Raw genomic sequence first — 24,661 nt, 5'->3', positions numbered from 1 at the left:
AATGAACAACCCTTCTCTACCTTTTGGCCAGCACAACGCGCTAGTAGTACGCGGCCCAGCTAACGAACCATCATCCCCTCCTCTTTGCTGTCGATAAATACCGCAAAGTGGGGAGAGAGACCGACGACCATTCTCGCCCGTCGGTGCATCATTAACCCCGCTTTGGGGTGGATTAAATAGTGAAACCATCGCTGCAGCAGAAAGCATGTATAAGCACAGTACACACGCCACACGAGAGCGCGCATATTATCCCTGTTGATGATGGTGGCCGACGGCAGCAACGATGTTCATTATCATTAATATATGCTTCTCGTTCGATATGTGCACACGGAGCAAGAAGCGCCCTTTTACTCGCACCAAAACACACATTTCGAAAGATTTTGTCGAAATAACAACATTCCGGTAACCGTCGATTGTCAAAAGCAAGAACAGGAGAGATAGCTTGTGGGGATACACCCAAGCATACACAACACAGAGAGGTTATTTGCCCATATGAAGCATCGTTAGCACACGCCACAATCCAGAGAACAGCTTCCTCTTCCATCGCCAAAAACCAACCAACAATTCGATTGATGACTTCACTGCACCAAAACATATACCTCCCTTGGGCGAAGTTGGTAGGGCATTATTCTATTCTTGGCTCGATATTTCGCTGACGCTATGTGCCTGCTGCTGCTGCTGCTGCGGATGCACTTCCAGACTGTGTGCGACAGAGGTCCATATACCCAACCCAAGCGCGAAGATATTGGGAGGTCGAATTTTCGCGCACACTCATAATAACGTTGATGATGATGCTTTGGCGCCCCAAATGTTTGCGTTCCGCTGCTTCCTTACTAGCTGCTTTTCCTTTTACCCATCAAATTATCCAAAATACACACACTCAAAACGCAGCCAAAGCATATGGTTCTCCAACAGCCAAAAGAAATGCTCGATATGGATTTTCTTTGGGGCGAATATTTTCGGCGCGTCAAACCGATCATTCAACAAACAATAAAGAGAGGAAAAAAAGCAGGAAGGAAGAAAAATGCCAAACAGCTGTTTTTGCGTCATTAATCCTGACCCTTCGCATGCGTCCTCTTGCTTCTCCTCCTCCTGGCCACTGTGCGCTTTCACTTTATGGTTCAACCCATCCATGACCCGTCGACGGCGGCTTAACCAAGAGGTCAATGAAACCATATAAACGTGACCCGCCCCGTCATTGTGTATTGCTTTTTGAGGAAAGTAACACACACACACACATACCAATGATGGCGAAGGGGGAGGGGGAGAAGGTTGTAAGCTGTAGCCCGCCTCGTCCTCAAACGGCCTCCACGCCAAAATGAGCTGCGGGTCGCGCCAGATCGATTATCCGATTATTTACCCATTAAATCCAACTCCCCTGCCCCCGGGCAGCTGGGGTGTGTGTGACTTGTGTGTATGTGTATGATACTTACACCTCTTTCGCTTTTGAGCTCGTTACACGATTCGCACATACAACGATACACATCACCCCGCCGGCGAACAACACAGCAGCATCCTTTTGCGGGGTGTTCGGGGGGTAAGTTTCATCTCACCACCGCAACTCTCCTCCGGTGAAATTGCCACCTTCACAGGATCTTTTATGTAGACGCGAAATTGCGTAACTTGCCAGCCATTAAGGCGGCGCTGCTCAAAACGCACGCACTGATCATAAATTGCGCCTGTCCTCCTCGGAATATGACATCAATTCTTTTTTGAATCCTTTTTTATGTCGGCGCTCATGATGAACAATCCCTAGGACATGATACGGACACAGATGTGCAATTTAGACGGCATTGAAAGTCGAGACCAATGTTGATCAAGTATTAAAAGAACAACTTTTCAGCCAATGCGCTACCTCCAATTTAGAAGTCCATAAATACCGAGATTCTCCAAACAGTCTGCCAAATTAGTGAGCTTATTATCGTACAGTTAAACACTTCCGACGGATAGCAGGAACCTCTCTTCTCCTACCTATACACACGCTTTGCTTGCTACTCAGATCACATCTTCTGTCAGAGAAGCGCAGAAGATTTGCAAACATTCCCTTCAGCTCCTAAACGAACACCTCTGGGATGATGCGATAATTGAATTTCATCTGTCGAATCCCGACAGCGTCGAGAATGAGGGAGAGAGTGCCCTGCCCTGATAGTGAAAGTTCACTCACTCACCTGCAAAGCAGATCTCCTCGCATTTGCAGTGGAGAGTAAGTACACGTCACTCAAGTAATCCCTTAACTAAGTAACCCCCACAACTTACTTTCACCGGGCGAACTACCTTGGTCTGTTTACTATCTTCCGACAATCGTGCAAGAACCTAAGGAATGCTGCAAGGATATCCATTCCACCGCACCTGACTGTCTGCCATCCTCTATTGCCACTATAATTTCAGCTGGTACTCTTCCATGCGCTTTGGAAAGAGGATTATAATAGGAAAAACGGAAAAGCTTCGATTGTTGTGGGTTCTTCTTCCGACAGCGCTCTGCTTCCCGTCCCGTGCGCCCGAGACGACGCACACCCCTCCAGCAGAGGTTAAGAATTCATTAAAATCTCACACGAGACTGCTCTTTTGAATCGTCTGCGCGAACGGGAGCTTGCCTAATCCCTGCAATCGTTTAGCAAAACTGCTCCCCATACGCCATGTGTGGGTATGTGTGTCGTATTTACGATCTTGTGATGGCCCGGAACGTCATCCCAATTCCTTCCATCCTGTGACACACCAGTAGCACCAGGAGCACCAGTAGCAGTTCTCCAACACTGGAGAACATAAACTCTAAGGACATGCACCACTATCATGTACGAAACAAGCAGCTGCTGCTAGTGTTGCTACCGTTCCCTTAGTTGTTAGATGGCGTCTTGTACCACGGATACACAACACGCCGTTGTAGTGCCAGGTGTGTAGTGTGCGCGCATCGTAAATTAGATTGTAAGAAATTTAATTAAACATACCTAATTATTGTTCTCCACATCGTGCACAAGAACGAGATGCCAAGCAACATCGGTGCGGAATATCTCGCGGTTCTCCTGCTGTGTGAGGGATGAGAACTCGTCAGGTATCAGAGACGAGCAGGGTGGCGGCAGAGCACTCTCTCTAAGCCTGTGCTATACATTGCTACAGCTGGCTCACATGGTGGAGTAAGGGCATGGATTGTCGCAAAATTCCCTTTCAGCCAACCAGATATTCAAGTCCCCCAAGCGCGCGAGGCACACCACGCAGCGAGTTGAAGGTAATAAAACTATTTCCATCCCATAACGTAAAGCGCATCGTGTGGGTTTCAAAGACACGATGGTACCACACACGCTTTCCACAGCAGTTGCGGCTATAGGATAGTAAACGACGAGACCACGAGCCCCTAACGACAGGCAGGGCAGTCCTCCAATTCGCTGAAGTCGTTATCCTGAGATTTTAATACCCAGGCTATACTTTAAAACGATTAGTTGTTTCGCGATTACCACCGTGTGCTTGGTATGGTAGTTTGAAATGATTCATTCACCACCGTTTGGGGATATTGAAAGATTTGTAGGTCTACAGACACATTTTATTAGGTTTTATCCATCTGCAGTGCAATTTTTCCAAGCACAGCTCTACGTGCTCTAAACCATGGACGGTATACTGAACATCTTTTTATTAGTATGTACATTATGGCAATTTATTGATTAATGCTCCTTGGAATCTGAGCACAATTATCACTTATAAGTACTAAAAAAGAAGAGCTTTATTATTTATCTGCACCATTAGCAAGTGATTTCCAAAGCAAACACCGACGCTTCGGTCTGCTTTAAACGGCAGCAACAGCAATGAGAAACAACCACCACCAACCAACCAAAAACTCATAACAACATTCCACGTCTCAAGTCAGCTGTTTTCTAACGACTTCCTCCCACCGATGAAACATTTATGTAGCGTCATCCATTCCCAAAAGCTCATCGTAAAACCGCCTACGCAACTTGGAAAACCGCACCGCCAAAAGGCAAAAAATAACTTTTCCGACATCCTGTCGCCCTTCCCTTCCTACTCCGCTACACGCTCAACGCGCGCCTAACGTTAACATCACCTCTCATCGTTTGACCTTGTCCTTGAGACGTAGTCGTAGAGCAAGGCCTATACGAACCCCGCCGACCCCACACACTGTGTCGGAGGAGGAGCAGGAGGAGGATGTGAAAAATGTCCAAATTTCGGCACGACCCAGACGAAAATTCAAACCCTCCGGTTTCGCCCCGAATGAATAATACAATCAACAAGATGCGAAGAGTCACGCACCTTCTCCCTCACTCTCCTCCACATGGCGTTTCTCTTCAGAAACCGAACACCATTACTCCTCGGCACAGTCTTGGCTCGACCTGACCCCGCCGAACAATTCGCCATGACGTTGAACACGCGTATACGTAGGCGTCTACCCGCTGCAAGGGAGAGAAATTCGAGGGACAGGATCGTGGTTTGTAGCGGAAAACTGTCCAAAAAAAGGTGCGTGAGATTGCGTGAGAGCGTATTTCGGTGCAGACAGAATAACAAAAAATACCTTCGCAAACAGACAGAGACAGCCGATGCCGCCAGACAGGCCAGGGGAGACGAGCCGCTGAATGCCTCCACCAAACTTGAGGTAGGCTTTTCCGAGCCTCACAAACCTTGCTCTCCTACGGCCTTTCCACGGAAAACGATAATCAACCGAAGCTTTCCTCGTGCACGCTCGGAAAAGCCTGTCTGGGCACGAAGTGTTGCCGAAGTGCGTATATTGAACCCGGCAAGAGGCCTAATGCTTTCCTCGAGCCTACGGCGAAAAGGCTTTTCTCGTTTCTGAATGTCTAGCCACAAAGTTCACTCGTTCGCTCGCCAGTCAGAGACGATGGTCCCCGCCGGATATAAAGGACCACCAGCCAGACACACAAAGAACCATAGGATGTGCCTCCCAGGAGGAGGTGTTAGAGGTTTGGACAGACAATGCGTGTCTCTCGTCATCTGGCGCGTGTACGGAGAAAGAGAGTGAGCTTTTTGTGAAGGCTCTCCCCAGACGCAAGTTAACCGACGCACGAACGTTTTGAGTGCCCCAGTCGGTTCGAGTCCAGGAGGGGAAAATGACTCTGTTCACCCCAAGAATGCATGCATCTTTGCAACACGTGGGAACGCGGAACACGCATAGAAGACCGATGAAACTCACGCAGTAACGAGAACTCCTCTGTTGGAGATGTTAGAGCAGAGCGTGACTCAATGATGTGAAAAGGAGCATGGAAATTCAGCAAACAAGACCAACTCTGAGAGGTAGACGCCAAACGAGACACTGTCTGAAAGGGCAAAAAAAAAAAGAAAAGACCCAAACGAAGCCTAATCGGATAATCACCCTTAGGATTTTACCTTTGGGACCGAAGGGACTACACACTACCAGAGCTTTAGATGACACAGCACCAGACACATTAGACGATGCAGACGCAACAGCAATAACAACAAAAAAGGATCAGTACGGAAACCTCCCAACCGAAGATTGATACCTCGGGCCACCAACGTGTACGACGGTGTTAGAAGACGTATAAATAAAGGCTACAGAACCCCCCGCACAATTAATCATTCGCTGTAAATGAGTCGCAGTCATGGTGAATGCCCTCCCGCCAGACAGAGAGAGCTTGACACTTTGAATTGAAAACTCTTTAAAATAAATCGGACGCAACCTCACAGAACACATTAAAGCCCTCAATAATGTACAGCAAAAACGAAACTTTTTGTTCGACATTGGTGTACCATCTCGCACAATGAATAAAAGAGCCATCAAAATCTGCCATCGCACACCCCCCACGCGCCTTTCTTGGTTGCCCTGGCTCTGTCTGCTCAGTGAGCTGACATTCTGCAGATTTTCTTTCGAAATTGGCCACTTGTGAATCTGAATGCCGCGACAGATGCTCCAATGCCCATAAATAACCATTCCCCGTGACAGTGGAATGTACTCACGCAAGGAGAGAGTGAGTGAGGAAGATTCTTTCAAGATCGTTTCATTTCGCCTAGCATTCGCTTTCAGGAGGTGGAGCTGCTGCTACTGTGTTCGACACACCAGAGGGCTACACCAAATAGTGGCAGTAGAGTATAGTAGAGTACTAGGGAGTAACAATTCCGGGAATTGCGTAATAAATTACCCAAAAGCGTCGAGGTTTTCCACCCGAAAAACCCCTGACATAAGTATGGCGGACAAATGAGGAAATGTTTGATGACGGCGGTTCACGAAAATATGCAAGCTGCTCTTGCCGCCTGCCATACTCCCGTCTAATGCTGCTGCTTCGTTAAAAAATTCGTTTTTGGATTAACAAGTATGGGAGAGCCAACGGTGTGCATTGCGCTTCCTTCTTCTCCGAGGAGAAGGAAGGAAAACTCATTTTTAATCTGCAGATGGCGAGCTTTGAAAATTTATTTCCTAACCACCACCAGCAGCAACAGCATCACTCTCTAGCTGTCTAGCAGTAACGGTGTACTAGCTGCTACTGGTGAGTACACTACTTAAGCGTATAGACGTCCATTCGGCGTACAATTTCGCTGAATCTTTCGAACCGTTGCAGAAGAGTCCTCTTGCTCCTCTTCTTCTTCTGAAGGTCGTCGCGCAGTTAACGGACAAACAGCAGGAACCATTCTGCAGAAGCAAAAAAAAAGGCTCTATTCCAGGCGCTCGGGCACGTATATCCTGATCAGGAAGGTCCCCTGGATCATTCTCCCCCACTTTCACGGACCGTTTTTTGGGGGGTTCTCATTTTCCCATGCAATTCTGTCGAGTGAGCACAAAAAAAACACTACGAAAACGGACGGCAACACAGAGCGTCGTCGTCCCATGCTCAGTCATGCGTAAGTTTGAACGATTGCCTGTGATGAGTGTGTACTTGGTTTGAAAAAGCATAACTTGGACGACCTCAACAGAGCTAGCTAGGAAGAAAAGCATTCAGAGCGCAAACAGGAAAAGGAACGATCGAGACACAGGCGAGCCCCAGACGAAAAGCGGGAAAACATTGGTGAACCCACACCATCCATCTCTCGTCGACAGTGGAAAGGGTCTCCCTCCTCTCGCTCTTCACGGCACGCCACAGAGCGAACACGGAAAAGTCAGTGAACTTCCTAGTCTCTGCACACAAACACACACACACCAGGGCCAGCCATGCGTACCGCCCACCCGGTGATCCTCCGTTTGTATTCCGGGATGCACGCCTCGGGATTTGCCTCCTTGTCAAGGACCATATTTTTGCCCGGCCAAGCTTGGCGGTGGGGTGGCGGGGGTGGGCTAAAGAAGTATAACAAAAAAAAGGCCACGCAGATCCTTCACTCTCAGGGGTCGCGCGTTCGGTGCTCTCTTTTTCTATATTTACCCAATTTATCTATGTTTGTCTAACGCAACGACTCCGCCCCGCTTCCCTCAGACTTTCCCAGTCTACACCATCCGTAATGCGCGCACACACACACACACATACACACACAAATCGAACTCGGAAACGATTTTGGGGAGGGCGGCATAAGAAATTCCACCAACGTGAGCTAAAGTGAGCTTTCAAAAAGCTATAAACATTCCTATTCATGCCAAAATCGGAGGAGCCAACTCCAAACGAAAGAAAAACGTCGGCGTTACGGGCGGCAGGTGGTCGTCGGTGCCGTGCGAATGGAGCCGGAAAAGCAGCATTTCAAAAGAGAGTGAAAACACAGATGAATGCGCGAGGATACACACACACATTCATTGCTTTCCACCACTGAACGGCGGGTTTGTCGACGAGATTCGTCGTCTCATCACAGACGCAGGAAGAAGGACGGTGGTGGCAAGAATGCATAAATTGGTGAGTGCTGCTCTCGCTCGCCTCGCTCATACCGCGGCCACGTGCAAAGCGCGTCTGCGTGTACGTTGGGAGGCAGGAAGTATTATTCAAAATCATATACAAACACATTCACATTCTTATGAAAGAGCACAAAGAATGACAAAAAAACGCACCTTCCAATACAACGATCGTTGCACCACACTTCTTCCTTCCCAAAATCCCCAAAAGCCAGACATCGCGACGCGCGCCTGACTAGGTGGGGTAAGGGTTGCTCTGCTGCTGTCACTGTACGAACACCGTAGGAAAAAGCAAAACCGATCCCGATGCATGACAGCTGTCATCGTTCAAAAACTTTTGCTCCCCAAAAACCCTTTTCAGTTGCCCTCTGGTGGCGCGTCTTCGTCTTCGTCGTCGTCGTCGTTAGATGCCCGCTCTGTTTTTTGCACTTCAGATACCCAATGGGACTTTTCTAGCGCCGAAAATGTAGGGAGGACCAGAGCAGGGAAAAGCGCGATTCCGGAAGTTGCATTCAGTGGAAAAATTCAATTTCCTCCCGTGAGTTGCAGGCAACATATGCTGCTGCCTCCCTGTCGCTACCCGGTGATCATTTATTAAGGCAAATATAGGTGTGAACATTATACATCAAAATACATAAACCCCACACACACACATCATTTGACTGAGAGGAGGAGTCCTTTGAAAATGCCAAAGCTAGTGCAATTACACACACATAGATCGCGTTCAAATGATTGATGGCGAGAAGCGTGCACAAAAGAAGGGCGGATATGACGAAATGTGCACCAACAACTAGCGCTGATTGAAACGAATGCATTTCTGTCGAACCATGCCGAATGATCGATGTGAAACGGACCACCACACACAGCGAAATAAAATTCCACGTTTATTGCATATTCGAATTCTTCTTTCCTTCTGTTAAAAAAAACATTCCCAGTCGAAATTCGGTATATTTTTGAAACCAGATCCGGAAAAATTAAGTTATGAGATATTGAGATCCCAGAATATACTCGCGTTTCGGGGTGCGATATAATGCAATTGCACTTTGTCGATGTGTCTTTTTCAATGAATTTATCTTAAACCTCGGGTTCAATAAAACTTTGCATCATCGTGAAAATCACCGCAAGGCACACCATCATTTCCCTTCTACACCCCAACGCATTCAACCATCCATTTCGAACGAGAGAGGATTGGTTTATCCGTGTGTTATTTCGCACGTTATTCAGCCCACACCAACCAAAAGGACGTGGCAACGATGAGGTGGTGGTGTTTTTGCCCGATCGGGTGCCGTTGGGGGTGGCTGGGAAAGACCGGCACACAACACACGATTCAATTTTCAATTCCATTCGAATTTATGGCCGCGTTTGCGAACTTTTACGACCATCAACGGTACTCTCCTCTGCTGCGCGCTCCGAGACAAACCGCCCGACACCCAAAAAGCTATACCACCTCCCACAGCTCGCGCGAGTAATCCGTTCGCTTTGAATTCAATAAATATCATCGTTTCTTTCTGGTTAGCGAGAAAATTATTCAACCTTAAGACACCCTTCGCCGTTGGTGCAGGAGAAGACCGCCACCAGAAGTATACACGCCCGGAAAATAAACAAGAATTCGATCATGGTGCTGCTGCGAAGCACCACCACCAGCGTTCCCTTTGCTGGGTGTGAAAAACTTCACAGCATTTTCCGTTCGATGGTTTTCCACTTTTTGCACAGCAGACTAACGGATGGACGGCGAAGCCCAAAAAAAAAAGTGACTGTATCGGACACCATTGACTTTATTATATTTTACAGAAAACAGTCATCACAGTCTGGCAAATTCAAACTAACGGCGCTCAAAGGCACACAGCCGGAACACCGGAACGATAGCCAGAGCAAAGGCAACAACACCCACGGCTGCATATCTCGGACTACGACGAGAGAGTGTGTGTGTGTGTGTCGGAAAATCGAAGAGGATTTAATTTTCTTTTAATAAAATCACGTACGAAGGATTTCCTCGGGCAGCTGTGGGGAGGGCGAAAAACAGCGCTTCACCACTCTTTGAGGCGGAAGGTAGGGGGTAGACGACATGAGACGACAGCAAAAGAGTAAAGCTAACAAAAAGCCCTCAGAGGAAAAAAAAACACACAAAATACGAAGATGCCCGGGTGTATCGATGAAGATGAACAACACCCCCGGTCTCTCTCTCTCTCTGTCTTTCCCGCACTTTTCGTATTTGCTGTCATTCTTTGCATTCGGAAGCTCGAAATGTGGCGAAGAAGATCCACAAAAAAGCTTCTTGATATAAATTTTTAAAAACATCATTTTCCCGACGTGCGAAACCGGCCAACCGGTGTTGTACGCGCGGCGTCCCTTTAAACGGGAACAGGAAGGAGGAGGGCACAAGCAGCGAGAAACCTTTATCGATATTAATATTCAATGAATATCAATGTCAAACCGTGTTTCCTTTTCCCGACACATCCCGAAAGGATCTTTGTGAGGTGGGGAGGCGTGTACCTGGCGAGGTTGATGTAACGGAGACGCGCATCCGTTTGTCAGTCACGCGACGAGCTCCGACCGAAACCTTTCTTGGGGTGTCGGTGTGCCCGGCGTGTCGGGGAGCGCGCGTGAATGATCCTTCTCCTTGCCCGCGCACACTGCCCCCCACACACTTCACCCCTTCCTCACAGCGCGCCAAATGCACTTCCTTCATTGAGAGGGCAGAGGCTAACGACCTTTCCGTTAACACGAATCCGGAGCTAGAAGAACTGCCTAACCATATCCCACCAGCTTCCTTGCGCAGTGCGCTTGTGAAGCTTCTCGGTTGGCGAGTTTTCTCTTGCACAGGCATAGTAAGGCTCCCCCCAAGCCCAATCGAGACAGAAGAAAACCGAGAATACAGGTGAGGTCGCGTCGGGACCTGTCTCACCGGCAAGCAAATCCAGCGCGCGCGTTAAGCGGAAGGAAGCGCTAAACCCCGGACACGCAGGACACTACCGAGACCAGCAGGCAGGCGGCAACAACAGCACACAAAACCGAGAATTAAATTGATTGCTTTCGTTTTGCTCCTACCAACGGGAGGAGCGGGGGAGGCTAGACGACGAATGAAAAAGATACCACAAGGTGTGCATACACAAAAAAAGCGCGCTTTTACTTGTACTTCTTTTCTCGCAGTAAGACCCCGGGGTAGCTCAGACGACGGGGATGAACGACTCCAACGCTGGCCGGTGTGCGCCGACGACCGTCATTATCATTATTCATTTTGGCGCTTTACTTTCCGGTGTGCTCTTATGGCGGCGGCGACACACAGACATGGAGTGCCGGAAGGGAAGCGCATTCGCAGTAAGCTGGTTTCACCGCCAAAGAATTCCTCCCCAAATCCATCTCCCCGTCTGTCACGGAAATCAAAACATAACTTTCCTTCTTGTTCAACACAAACGGCGCGAGATGGTGTCGTCGGGAAACGGTTGAAACATTTCCACACCCACACACACACACAAAAGGTGTGCACTGGCGTGTGGGCCGCTCACAGAGACGAAGAAGCACGTACCATTTTCGGAGAAAACTCCAGCAATCCACCCTAACGACAAGTGATGAGACCGCAAATGTTATCATAACAGTTGTGTGTCTCGTGTCCCGGGGCCGGCAGTGTCCTCTCTCTCTGATTGGATCCGTGTGCCGATCTCGGATCCGGCCCGGCTTCATCATCAGACACTCCACACACCACCCCGCGCGCTGGACCAACAGACAACCGTAGTAGAGTGGGAGAGCAGCCAAAATCCTTTTCCGTAGCCGATCCGGATACGGATCCTAGTACCCTCGCGCACAAACCGAGCGGTAACAAAAATAAACTAAATCCCAGAGCATGAAAGAGGACACGATTTCTTGACTCAACAGTAGAAAAGGCAAATTTCCACAATTTTGAATAACGATTTGTATCAAACGCTTTAACCTTACGCAGCAGCTCTCGAAAGAAGCTTTAAAACGGTGCCGCAATGCCGAGCGACTTTGAAGATGACATTAATTCTTGCACCGTGTCCCCCCGCCGCACTAGGCCTCGAGAGCCGTTCATCGAACGATTATGATTTTATGGAATTTGCTATAAAACTTTGATGACTTCATCAGCGCACGGCTCCTCGTTTCTTGGACAGTGAGCTTGTCGTCACCACCAAACTGATTCGGCGTGCGGTGGTGGTCGGGGGCTAGCAGAGGTACGACGACTTCAAACCGTTTGTGAAATTTCTTTCGCAAACTGTGTACAACGTGTTGACACCTTTCTCGGGGGAGCCATTTTCCGCCAGACGCAACCACACACAATGCTGACGCTGGGATCTCCCCCAATGTAACGCCAGCGTGTAACGTCTCTCTCCCCTTACACACCACCGGGGGCGTTTCAAGCAGGTGATTCGAGCGACAGTAAAATATTACACCTAATTAACATCGCATTTGCAACGAGCGAGTGAGCGGTACATCATCGTGACACACGACTCCGGGGTGATGTTGCTGCCGCGAGCCGGAGCAGCGCTTCTGGATGAAGATTTTGGACAAATGTAACCAGCCCACGCTGGGTGTTTTTTAGTCAACGTCTTTATTTAAAGACAAGATAAATCAGTCGCGTCGTTACCCGTTGCCGAGAGCTTTGACAAATAGTGGATCTGTTAATCACATCCCAAGATACTGCCCCCAACATTAGTTGCTGCCAGTTGCTGTTATACATAGAAACAGTTGCTGTTAGTACAAGAAAATAAAACTGATCAAGTGAAGCTTCTTTTTTCTGTTGGTTAATAGGATTGAACAACAGCATCAAACATTGGCCTAAGTATGTACTGTAAGTACAATGACCTAGCCATATTCTGGTACAGGTAGTGGTTCTCACTTCAGTGCACAACAAAATACGGCAGCAGGTGTGAAAGTGTATACATTTATTATCTCCAACCTTTGTCACACTACTGCTACCTACTTTATACGCCCTCCTCTCTCTGTCTCTCGTTCTTGCTGCCTAATACACATGGTAAAATCTTTCGAAGTCACACTACCGGACACATCAAACGAATCCTTTCGGTTAGCACCCGTATTATTAAAGCTGCTGCAGTGTCGTATGCTACCAATACACATCAACCGTACCCAATCGAACGGGATCCGACTAGGAGACTGTGGTCCCGCACACCGCACACCACATAAACCACCCTCAATAGGAATAAAAAAAAAACATCCCGCATGTCTATGTAATTTCTTTTCCTTTATTATCACCACTCGAAGCTGAACTGCTCGCTTTTTGTGGATTAAATTGTGCTGAACGTACACCAGGACATCCAACCGAAAAATGAACAACACAATAACACAACGAAAGCTTCGTAGCTTTATACGAAAGAAGAAAAAAAAAAGTGCGGAGGTAACACACACAGAGACTTGCGAGGTACTGCACCATTTCTGCTGCTGCTGTGTACGAGCAGGGAGCTTTGGGATTAGGATACGCCTGAGAGGCGTAGACCGCCGACTCTGGCAAAGCACACATCCCACGGTACGGGGATACACATATCCCCAGAAGGGACGAAATATATCGAACTTCTCTACTGAACCCCCGGAACGACTACATCAGGTGGCGATGGCAGTCAGAATCTATCGAGACCAACGCGCCGTCGACGAGATATCAACGATTGAAATGCCGGATCAAGATGAAGCACTCTTGAGCAAGCTTCACCCCCGGGGGGAGGAGAAGGAGGAGGGTTCACCAACCCAGCGGCGCGATAGACCGTGAAAAGTGTTCTCGTACGTTCGAGCATAACAAATGTTTGCATAGCCAGAAGAGTATGCGCTACTCCCGGACCCGACGACACACACACTATGCGCTCTTCCTGTTGGGTTGACTTCGTCGTGCACACATTTTTTACGGGAGGTAGGTAGGGAGAGAGAGAGAGTGTGATTGTATACAAAGCATCCTATATGTCGTTATCTACGGCTAACGATTAAACGTAATACCACTACAGCCTCAGCAATATCTCTCGCACATTGTGTGTTTAACGGAAATATCCTGAGAAACGTCCTCCCTGCCGCAACCGTTTCTCGCTTACACCAGCAATCGACGACTAAACGGTACGGAGTGGCGGATGGGCACGCGAAAAACTTTGCAAAAGAACCCCTTGCCCCCACAAGCTCCGCCTCTTCTGATGAAGCTATGCAAATCGCCTCCCAATTGCTTGCCAAGATTTGTGCATCACCCCCACCCACACACACCGGAGTCATGCCGCTGTGATCAACTGTTTAAAATCGACAGTTCCAAAGCCCACACCAAAGTGTGTTCGATTTACCAAACAAAAAACGACGACCTTAAACAGCATTTGTCTCACTCAATGTCTGTGTATCTGCTCTTTGTCCTTCCGCAAGTGTAAGCTCTGGTGCCTCCCCCGATAGCAGCAAAGCCGAGAAAAGGCACGAGATAACAAAAAAGCACCCCGAAATGACAGACAAATTCCTGCGCAGCAACTTTTTTCTCATTAAACTTCTTCGTTTAATTTATTGTCGTTCCGGGATTGTATGTTCACGGGAGCAGGATGATCTCCGGCTGTCAATGCTTCAGGAATGAGAAGAGGGAATGTACATGTTAGGAAATTTCGCGCGAGTGGAATGACACCAGTGAGCAAAAGGTTTTGATAAAATGGCATTCTTGCACACTCACGGGATGGGGCTTGGGTTTCGTTTAAGGATTCACCACTAATGTGACGTCGTATCGCTCGTTTCTTGAAGTTTGTTTTGAAATTAGGACCTTACTTTGGTTTCCAAAATATCTATATCTTATCTATATTTGTTCAAATATGCTGTAGTTATGAGAATTACAAAGGCGCTAATCAGGAATTAGTTGTAAAGTACTTTATTCTTTATTACTAATTTATTATTATTATTTATTATAGGATTTATTATTAATTATATAAAGCAGCCAGAGAGAGAGGTTCAACCAAACTTTTCGATCACATCGCAACAACTACCGGACCTGCAGTGATTGTATTACACCTAATGGTTAAACAAGCAACTCCTCTAGAGATTGAACACAACAGGATCCAAAGTACCATTCAACCAGAGACGGTTTTAATTTCTTCTCCGAAACAAGATGCACAACGTTTTTGGAAGCCAAAACATGTTCCGCGTAGTTGGCTGCTGCTCGTAAATCATACCAACATAAAACTCGCTCTGTTCCTATAGTATACCCTCGCACAGGACGAACCAACTTCGCGTCGTTTAACGCTTCTCAGAATCGACACACGAACCTTCCGAACGTAAAACTCTCAGGTCCTGCCATGCACCGTAAGGTCGTTACGTAAGGAAGTTTTTGGGACCTATGGCAATTCAAGGTGCTTTCCCCAATGCCCGTAACTATCGTCACACGGAGCGCGCCGCTCGAGATATTTTTATGGGATTTTCCCAAGATAGAACGCATCCAACTCGGGGATCCATCTTTAGGGCATGGCTGTGCAATGGTGCAAAAAAGTAGCTCTCACGTTTCGGTTAGGGATACATCAGACCAAGGAGAGCAGGACGACACACACGTTATGCTGTATTTCCGACCGTGAAGTCATCAAAATTAACTTCTCTCTTGCCTCGCATAGAGTTCGGTTTCCGAAAATCTGCATCGGAAAGCAATATGAACTTTGAGAACCCGCTACACCCTTCTTCAAGCTAACGTAGGGTCTCTCTCTTAGTTTATCCGTGAACTTAGCGCCTCATTTAAGCGCTCGGGCGATTGGCCGCGCCGCGGCATGCTAAAAGGTTTCTTTCAAAAGGCAAAAGACAAGAAACAAAAAAAAACTTATGCAAGATGTTATGCACAACTGGAATTCCTCCTCAAACCCTCTGCTTCTGAGTAGTTGCCCGCTTGCAATGACACATAAACTCACCTCTTCCTCGCAGATAAAACCTAGTCTGTCCCCGGCTAAGAGTGTACACGGTCAAAACTCCGACACTAGATTATGTCGTAAAAACTAACGAAGCAGATGGAGACGAGAGCATTATATGCGAACCCGACTCCTGAGTGACGATGACGACGACGACGACGATGAAGTTTGCCTTTTTTTATGTGTGTACATTAAATTATGTGTGCACCCCCACCCGCTTTGGACACACAGAGGACCCAAGGAGTACGCTCTTTAGGTACGCTACACTCCCGACTTCCACGCTGTCGTCCATCTACAGACACAGCCGTGAAATGAAGCTCCAAAAGCAATACAAACTCTGCGCATAGTACGGATAGCACACAAAAAGCAATGCACCATCATTTCTCAGCCCATTGTTTACTGCCCGCGCCGTCGTCGTTTCGCCTGCCTGCTCTTGCCGATGCATCCGTCCAGTAGAGGACGGACATCAAGCTATCCGGAGACTTTTAACTCGACAAATCAATCTTGCGCTTGGGTGTCCGAAATGTTCAACCAACTTGGCCACCAACCCCACTGTGCACCCCCAGTATTTGGGTGATGAATGATTTTATGCTCCGCTACGCGCCACACAACGGGCAGTAGGGAGACACACAAAGAGATTAAATCCAAGATGTGAGAGCCGAGCCGAGCCGAGGGAACACAAGAAGGCGATACACAAATTATTCCGGTAGCTATTGAAAATAACATTTCGGCGGTAGCAATTAGCATAGAGCGGAAGAACGTTCGTACCAAGCAACCAACGACAGCAGCTGCGTCTGCATTGTGCCGACTCTATCAGAGAAGGGGAACCTCCAACCAGCTCGCACACAGTCTAATTCGGATAGTGTGCGAGCGCGCGCTCTTGATTGCAATCGTTTTCTGAAGATAAGCTGGACGGCAAAAGATTGATGAAATAATGCGAGACACATCAAGTTTAATCTTTCGGGACACTCGGCCCCCGAGCTCGCTGGACTGTAAAACTTTCGGCGCGAACGTCGTCCATTAACAACGGACTTTAAAAAGGGCGCTCACAAAAAGAGACAACAGCAGCTCGGTCGAAAAGTAAGTAATAAGACACACGATGTCTCTAATCCTCTCCACTGCCCACACGCCCGCAAATTAAATGGATGGACAAATGATAAAAAAGGGTTCTCGTTCCACAGAATCTACACGTTGCTATACTACTTCTCTCTCCCAAAATGAACTCCCTCAAGCTAGCCCGAGACTAATGAACCCCAAATTTTCCCAGGCGTACCCGTCCCCCCACTGGTAGTTTGAGAAGCAAAGTGTCCGGTTTTAACTGCAAAACTGCTCCGACGTCGCACAGTTTTGCATACGCCGTACACCATTACCTTTGGCCCCATCATCAAGAACAGACACGCGGACCCTAGCATTGCAGAAAAATCGCAACGAGCTAAATTTTTCATCCGCAATTAGCTTTAATTACTTTCATTATCATTTTTATGGCGAGAGGTGCTAACACACACAGACACAGTACCACAGTTACTGGGTTCTCTCTCCCCGGTTTAGGTTGGTCACAGGGCGATACCTACCAACCGTTTATCAGTAGCAACAGGCTATCTCCAAAATTGCAAAGAATACTTTTTTTACATTTTTCTAATTTTTTAGGACATAAATGTTTTTTTTTCTGTTGCCACCTGAAATTCCCACGAAAATGACACCAGAAATAGAAGACAAGTTTGAGGAACACCTTCAGCAAGTATATCGTTATTTTTTCACAGCCCTGTATAGCAGAGAAAACAGGTTCGGAAAAAGGACAGATTGGACGTGGTAACGGCAACAAAACAACCCTTTTCTTGTCATATTGTCGCCGTACAGGACAACACACACACCAACCATTTGTTGCGTCCATCTAAACTGATTCCCCTACACGTTCGTTCGCCCCCGCGCTCCACACATTGTGTGTCTGAAGAGGCCGCGTGTTTGATGAGGTGATGAATTATTTATCCTCCGTTAAACGAAAACTGAACTCCTGGTCCACTAGCTTCGGCTGGGTGATCGACTAACTTTTGGCTGGGCAGCGAGAGTGTGATAAACTCTTCTGTTACTCGTCGTGATCATCTCCTCTTCAGGTCCATGAAGATAGCCACAAGCTACCAGATATTTATTATGATAAACAGGATCGATAAATGGAAGGTTTTTCCTTTTTCCCTGTCACTGAATCCACAAACACACGCACGCACACACACGAGAGCGTAACACACCCGAGGAGTGTGACATACCGAAAAGGGGAAAGGGATAATATCCTTAATTCCAGCTCGGCTAGCAAAGGTTGACCTTCGGATGATGCACACAAACACACACATACACATACATGTGTATACCAAAAAGGAGAGCTTTATGAGGCGTTTCGAAGCTTTACGAGAATGTAATTGAATTTTTATGATTTAATTGGACCGAGACACATCATAAAGAGGGTTTTTGATGGAATCTTGCCACCAACAGTGGGAAGGGGGGCAAGTGAGTGTTTGTGTGTGGGTGTGATAATGAAATCGTCCAAACACGCCGACGACAAGCGTTGAACAAAAACGAGTATACCAACATGAAACACGATTTATAAAAATAGTGTAATACAGTATGAAGTGTAATATAACAGAAGCCGCTCCTAAAAAGACTCCATTTCCACTCTCCAAAAATCAAAAATTCCTCTGTCCCATAAGCAAAACCAGACGACAGAGTGAGATAAGTAGAAAATTAAACTTTAATTACACTTGCCACGTTCGAAATAGTGACAGTTAACTAACGATCCCTCTGCAGACAGTACTCCCCCCAATCATTTTGCCAATTTCGCTTTGTTGGCCGATTTCTCCTTTTGTGCTGGTGTTCCCTAATGCGCTGGCAGATCCACCACAACATCCCCACAGCCCCCCCGCGATAAGGACGACAAGCGTGCGACAACCCACAAAACATTACGCAAAGGACATCTCTCTGTCGAACGACGACGAATGAGCAGACGAAAAAGGAAGGAAAATTGTCGAGAATTGATTGCTTATCGATTGTCGTTCTCGGCAGCGAACGATGGGTTTTCCTTCCATAATTCTTTTTGCACACTCTCCTGTTGCTTGCTCACCATCTCCTGCTTCCCTCTTTCCTGTGTACGGGGTGGTTTCCAAGCTGGAAAATGGAAAACTTTTACACTTTTCTTTTCCTTCCCGGCTCTCTCCTTCCACAGCTAATGCTGTGTTATGGCTGGAGCTACAACAAACAGCCCTACCATCCGTTCCCCAACCACTGTGTTTCGTGTTTGTTATCAGAGAGAGAGAGAGAGTTAACGAAACTTGAAGCCTCTTCCCCCGTCGTGCACAGTGCAAAAAAAAAAGTACACACAGAAAGGTCAAGCACTATGGGAGGGAAGTACCTTTTTTCTCTTGGCAGCAAGCGAGTAACCCCACGATAACACCAGTCTGCTAGCACCACGATGAAGGGAGCTGCTCCCGATGCTGAAGGGAGAAAGGATGCAGAGAAGTCCATCCCACACACCCACTGTGTGTGCTCCTTGTGAGTGTAGAAAAAAAAAGCTCCAGGCAAAAGTTCGAACTTCACAACCGGGCGCGCCAAAACTCGTATCAAACACTAATAAATCACTAAGGTTTTTACTTCAAGCGGTGGCAGCTTTTTTTGTCAGTGCCACTTTTGGCCACGTTTTTCTGGCCGCTAGAATTTTGGGAAATTGACCTGAGCGTTTTTCTTGCTTAGCAAGTGGAGCTCAAAACGCTGCAAGAGGTAAAATGCTTTTTTTTATGAATAATTGAGCACTTATACAAAGGCAAAGAAAAGCTTTTTCGTCATTGTATTGCTGCATCTTTCGTTAGTTACCCTCTTATCTAACATTTCAACGTGCATTCGACGCATACAAATTCATCCCGAGCGTACTTAAATTTTATTTAAAACATAAACACTCAATTGCACCCATCGATAATTGTTCCAGCAATACAATATTTGCACGGACAAACGCCACATTGACCTCTCAGTAGAGTCGTAAATTACATGCAAAACAACCCTCAAACCCTTCTACACCACCACACCTGCCCGGTCGGAGGAACAGAAATCATCATTCCCCAGGCAAAGGTCAGTAAGTGCCGATGAAGGGATTAATTAAGTGCGCGTTGTTAAACTCCTACGAACGGTGTGTGTGTGGTGTCATTGCATTATTTCCATAATAAATCGATTACTTAACGAATCTCACCAGAGGACGGGGATGCCGCGGTACACACGAAAAGCGGATCCCAAGTAGTTGCATACCTCTGTACCCTTCCAACTTTCCCACACGGTCCCCAACAAAACCTGAAGTGCGCCCTCAAAGCGGTGGTCATCGCATGACGCGCAATCGTTACTCACACACTCCTCACGACGTGTCAGCTCCGGGGGTAGCCGGCCGGAACACACCTTTTACGGGACCAACCACTGGAGACGAGTTCCATGACCAAATCGCTTAAAAAAGGTCGCTTAAAAACAAATTCAACAACTCTCGTTTATTACAACGCTCTTAACGGGAGAGAGCCACTAGCCGATGCGAAGCAAAATTCACATTTCAGCAGCCGTGCACGCGTTGGAGATCGCTTAATATTGGCATTATATATTCGCCCGATAAATTTGCACATGAATCACCGAAAACACCAGCGCTGTTCCACCTCTTCTCCGGCCCTGATATACCCCTGATAGTGTGTGTGCGCATGAAACGAGAGAAGATTTCATTAAACGAGTTTTGAACACGCCCGATGGGACACATTTTTATGCAATTCGTCGGTGGTGGAGGCGCGCGCCAAACAAGTTTCCGGAGATTTCGCAAAGACAAACGCGGAACCTGAAAAACAGGGCAAACCGAAACAATCACAACAATGTCACACACTCCACGCGCGTTGTGGTTTTAAGAACCTTCCCCTTTCACCACCGTTCTTCCAGCCCCAGGCGTGCAAAAACGTGACTGTCATTCATTAGCCAAATGCAGCCCCGGCAAACGCCGTCGTCGACGTCATCTCGGACAGCAACTGTGCACACACACACACACACACACACACATAGCGGCAGGCACGGCGAGGAGAAAATGCAACAGTTGGCAGGGCGGCTCGGTGTAGCGTACAAACAATGCGGAAACTACCCTCACCTCCAGGAGAACATTAATGCTTTCCAACCCCCTCTGGTGGCATACAGCCGAACCACCGAGATTTTGTACGAAAAACCTAACCTACACACTATTTCTCGCTATCCACACGCACACACACTTGTGCTCAAAAGTTATCTAAGCTGTCAAAATAAGCATCATTTTCAGAGCGGCATTGTGATGGGTCAGTTTTAGGTCCATATTCCCAAGCACGCGAGAATTACTCTACACCACCCCCCAAGAATTTACTGCAGTGGAAGGAAGCGAGAAGCGGGAGGAAGGAATTTGTTTTCCTCCTGACACCACACACAACTTGACAAACTGCCAATGGAGCCGTTTATTTGCCAAGACACGTTTCCGTTGCTCGAGAGCGCGCGTTGCATGCGACTGAAAACGTGCAAACGAAGGTGATGTGTGTGTGCGCTTCACACCATCTATCCTCCCCCTCTAGCGGCTTGCAGTGTATGGTGTGGTTTTATTGCACATGCGGTTTTTCCAGGAAGTCAAATCGAACCGATGCCGATGGGAGGAGAAGAATGGCTATTACTGTTTTGACGCTAACGTTGCCGAATGATGCTAATTACACTGCGCTAGCTTCACTGACACCGCGACTTAGAACGCGTGTGCGTAAATGTATACACCTTTAACCACATGTGTCACACCCACGTATGGGAAAACCGCAACCACAACACACGGCAACGAACCAAGCCCATAGACTTAATATTTGTCAGTGCTGTTATTTGATACCCGCGTACCCAAAACCTTTCCAACGATGTTTTTCTATAATCAATCGATTAGCATTAACGCGTACATTTTTAAGCTTCAATTATCAACCATCCCCCCTCGTCGTCTATATCTCCATCCTCACCCCTGACGGGTTTCTTCCTTCAGAATGCACACGATCACACACTTACCTTTATGGAGTAGGAGTTTATTCGCTGTCGCGGCAATACGTTGAACGACGAGAAGTCCAAGCGGCGCGAGAAGATCCCGTTGGCACCAGATGTAGCTCTGCAAGAGAAAAAAATGAAGGAAGGAACGATGAGAGGATGAAAATTGCATCAACATACACACAACAGGACCATGAACAGGACCATGAAGGGGATGAACGGAGTTTCTCGTACTCTACCATTGTCATTGCGCCGTGGACAGTCAGAGTAAACACACCCAAACACTGCGAAACAGATAAGACCAGTGATACGTCAAAAACAGGCAAAAGGGTTACCCCAACCCTAAATACTGCCCCCCACACATTCTCTTGCACGTGTATGATGTGCTACGAAAAATGCATAAAATTCCAGGAAAAAGCGCATTGTTTACGTGGAAAACGGAGACCACACGACCGAAAGGCTCAACAAAGCATAAACCACAGTTAGTTTCGTACTGATGCCATGTTCTTATCGCGCTATATCGATGCGCACGTTTTAAGAACAAGTACAAAAAGACCGCTTTGATATATATAGAATAACAATGTTTCACCCGTTCGGATTTCGAACCGAGCTCCTGTGTGAAGGCGTGCAATTTTGCAGCGACAACTCCAAGAACTTCCACAAAACCGCCATACAGCGCGATTGGAACGAAATACGATGCTCAATGAGTTTATAACCGTACCGTTCCTAACGATACACAGAAGAGTTTGGGACTTGCTGGGCAGTATAGCCGTTTTACCTTTCGTAAGAATGCAATTTAAGATTACAAACGGTGAAAGCTTACTTTTTATTCATTCGTTCAGTTCAATTAGCGGAATTTTCCGTTCCGTATATGCTTTACTTCTTCCCACAATTTATCATTAAAACAGCTTTCTTTAAGGCAGTCCAACATCAGATTTCCTTTTAGGATTTAGATCTTCTTCTTCTTTTTTAGGGATCTAGATAACCATGTTAATATCAAAAGGTGGATATCACTACTGGAAAGCAAAAGAGTTGTCAAGATTCAAAGAGGATGGGTGTGAGGATGTTGCAAAACAGCTTGAACAGATAGAGTATAGTTGCGAAAACCAAAAGGCATACTATTACACTGCTATATTGCATAACAAGAAAATTGCTGATCATCTTGAAGATGCCCCAGGGTACGTAAAACTTTCGCTGATGATTCAACGATGATCTTTTGCAGTGGTTTCGTACATCGCACTCTCTTCTAACACTATTTACCGGACCGATTAGAGTGGACGACGTAAGAAAAGTTATTTGAAAAGCGAAATCTCAGAACTCGCACCACTAAGAAAGAGACACAGCAAAAGGTGTGGATGTTTGTCTAGCTAAAACTTCAGCAAGAACTACCTCCAATCCGGCCAGCTACAGTGTCCTCCAAACTAGTGTGTGCATAGTTTTGTTCTGTTTAGTTTAGAGATAGCGATAGAGGAAGATCGATTGATTTTGAACATTTTGGTGTGAAGAGAGTACGACGCCATGTATGCAACAACAAAAAACAGTTGAACATCTCAAGGTTCTGCATGTGTATCTTCCAGGTTAACCATTCGCACATACAGAAAGGGAAACACTTCTACAACTCTCCAAATACGATCATATAATCCCGCAGATACACCACTCAGACCGATTTATCACACATACTGTATCCTAACATCTTCCCATTCATGATACGTGAACAACAGTGTCTAGAGTACGTAACTCAAAAAGAGGCTCAAATAAAAGCTAGGTGGATGCTTTTATTGCAAGATTTATTTAAGCATTACCACCCAACAAATAGCTAGCAAAAGATCTCCCTGTAAAACACCTAAAGCACACACAAAAAATTAAATGCTTCGTTTCAATCAAGATGCGGATACTGGAAATGGGCAGATACTCGCCCTCACTGACTTCACCACCTTCGATCTCCGCATACACGCGCTACATGGACTTGGTGGTGGTGTGGACATCTTTTTAGGCAATCGGTCTTTCCGCGCATTCCCCCCCCCCCCCCCCCACACACAGACACGCAACACAGCCACACTCCATGGAACAAATCGTGATTTCCTCTTTCCTAATAAACGCCCAAGATCGCTCCCGATGCTACTACGGTCACCCGGTTTTTTTGTTGGTACGTGACTTGAATCCATTTGCAGTGCCGCATTTTATGTTACACGAATGGGGGTGGGGGTGCGCATATATAGCTGGTTAGCTGACCCACCAAACGAAAAGGGAAGGGGCAGTAGAAGGGCCCAAAATCTTGAATAATTTCGTGCGGAGTATTCACATTGGGCAACAAAAAACCAACGTAATTCAAAGAATGCAGGAAGAACTTCGCAGACATCGTCGTGACGATGTGTGGGTATCGCGAGAGCAGTCACAACACACGTACACACACACACAAACAAAAATCGCGCATATTATCTAATCTGCTGTTTTGTCAGACTCTTTGCTTTTTTGATGGTTTGCTGTGTGCATTGATTTAAAAGAAGAAGGAACCAAAGCAAAACCGAGAGACTACGAAACATATATGTGTTACTTAACGCACGAACACACATACACACACACGTGGGGGCCACGGAATTCGACGGGGCATTGTGGCCACTCCGTTCTTTGACGGCGAATTCTCCCTTAGAAGATACGTAAGAGGGAAAGGGAATGTGTGAAAATGTGCCTCCACTGGCAAAAACTCTCACTACACACACGGTTAGGAGGAGGCCCATTCATGGGTACACATCTTTAATCCACATACTACCACCATTGCGACCATCTCCGAGGCTGCTCCCTTTGGGATTGGATTGGAAGGAGTGAATGTAAGAGGAAGAAAATGCTCTCGCGTCGCATTTGACTTCGACGCCAGTTGCTTGATTTGAAAAAGCAACTCAACCAAACCCTGCCACAAAACCAAATCCTCCAACCCGACCCATACCTAAAGATATTTGATTCTTGCCAGCAAATCCGTATCATCCAA

The 24,661-nt window shown here is 46.9% G+C and overlaps 1 protein-coding gene across 1 annotated transcript in view; it reads right to left on the bottom strand.

Moving 5' to 3' along the window:
* LOC120902748 (headcase protein-like) overlaps positions 1-24,661 on the bottom strand; it is a 106,570-nt gene that overhangs the window by 59,619 nt on the left and 22,290 nt on the right. Inside the window, exon 2 of the mRNA XM_040311744.1 lies at positions 21,700-21,796. Coding sequence (XP_040167678.1) covers positions 21,700-21,796 — 97 coding nt within the window. The remainder of the gene's footprint in view (positions 1-21,699; positions 21,797-24,661) is intronic.

The sequence above is a fragment of the Anopheles arabiensis genome, chromosome 2 (genome assembly GCF_016920715.1).
Source record: "Anopheles arabiensis isolate DONGOLA chromosome 2, AaraD3, whole genome shotgun sequence".
Lineage (NCBI taxonomy): Eukaryota > Metazoa > Arthropoda > Insecta > Diptera > Culicidae > Anopheles > Anopheles arabiensis.
This window is presented reverse-complemented; position numbering and strand designations above follow the sequence as displayed.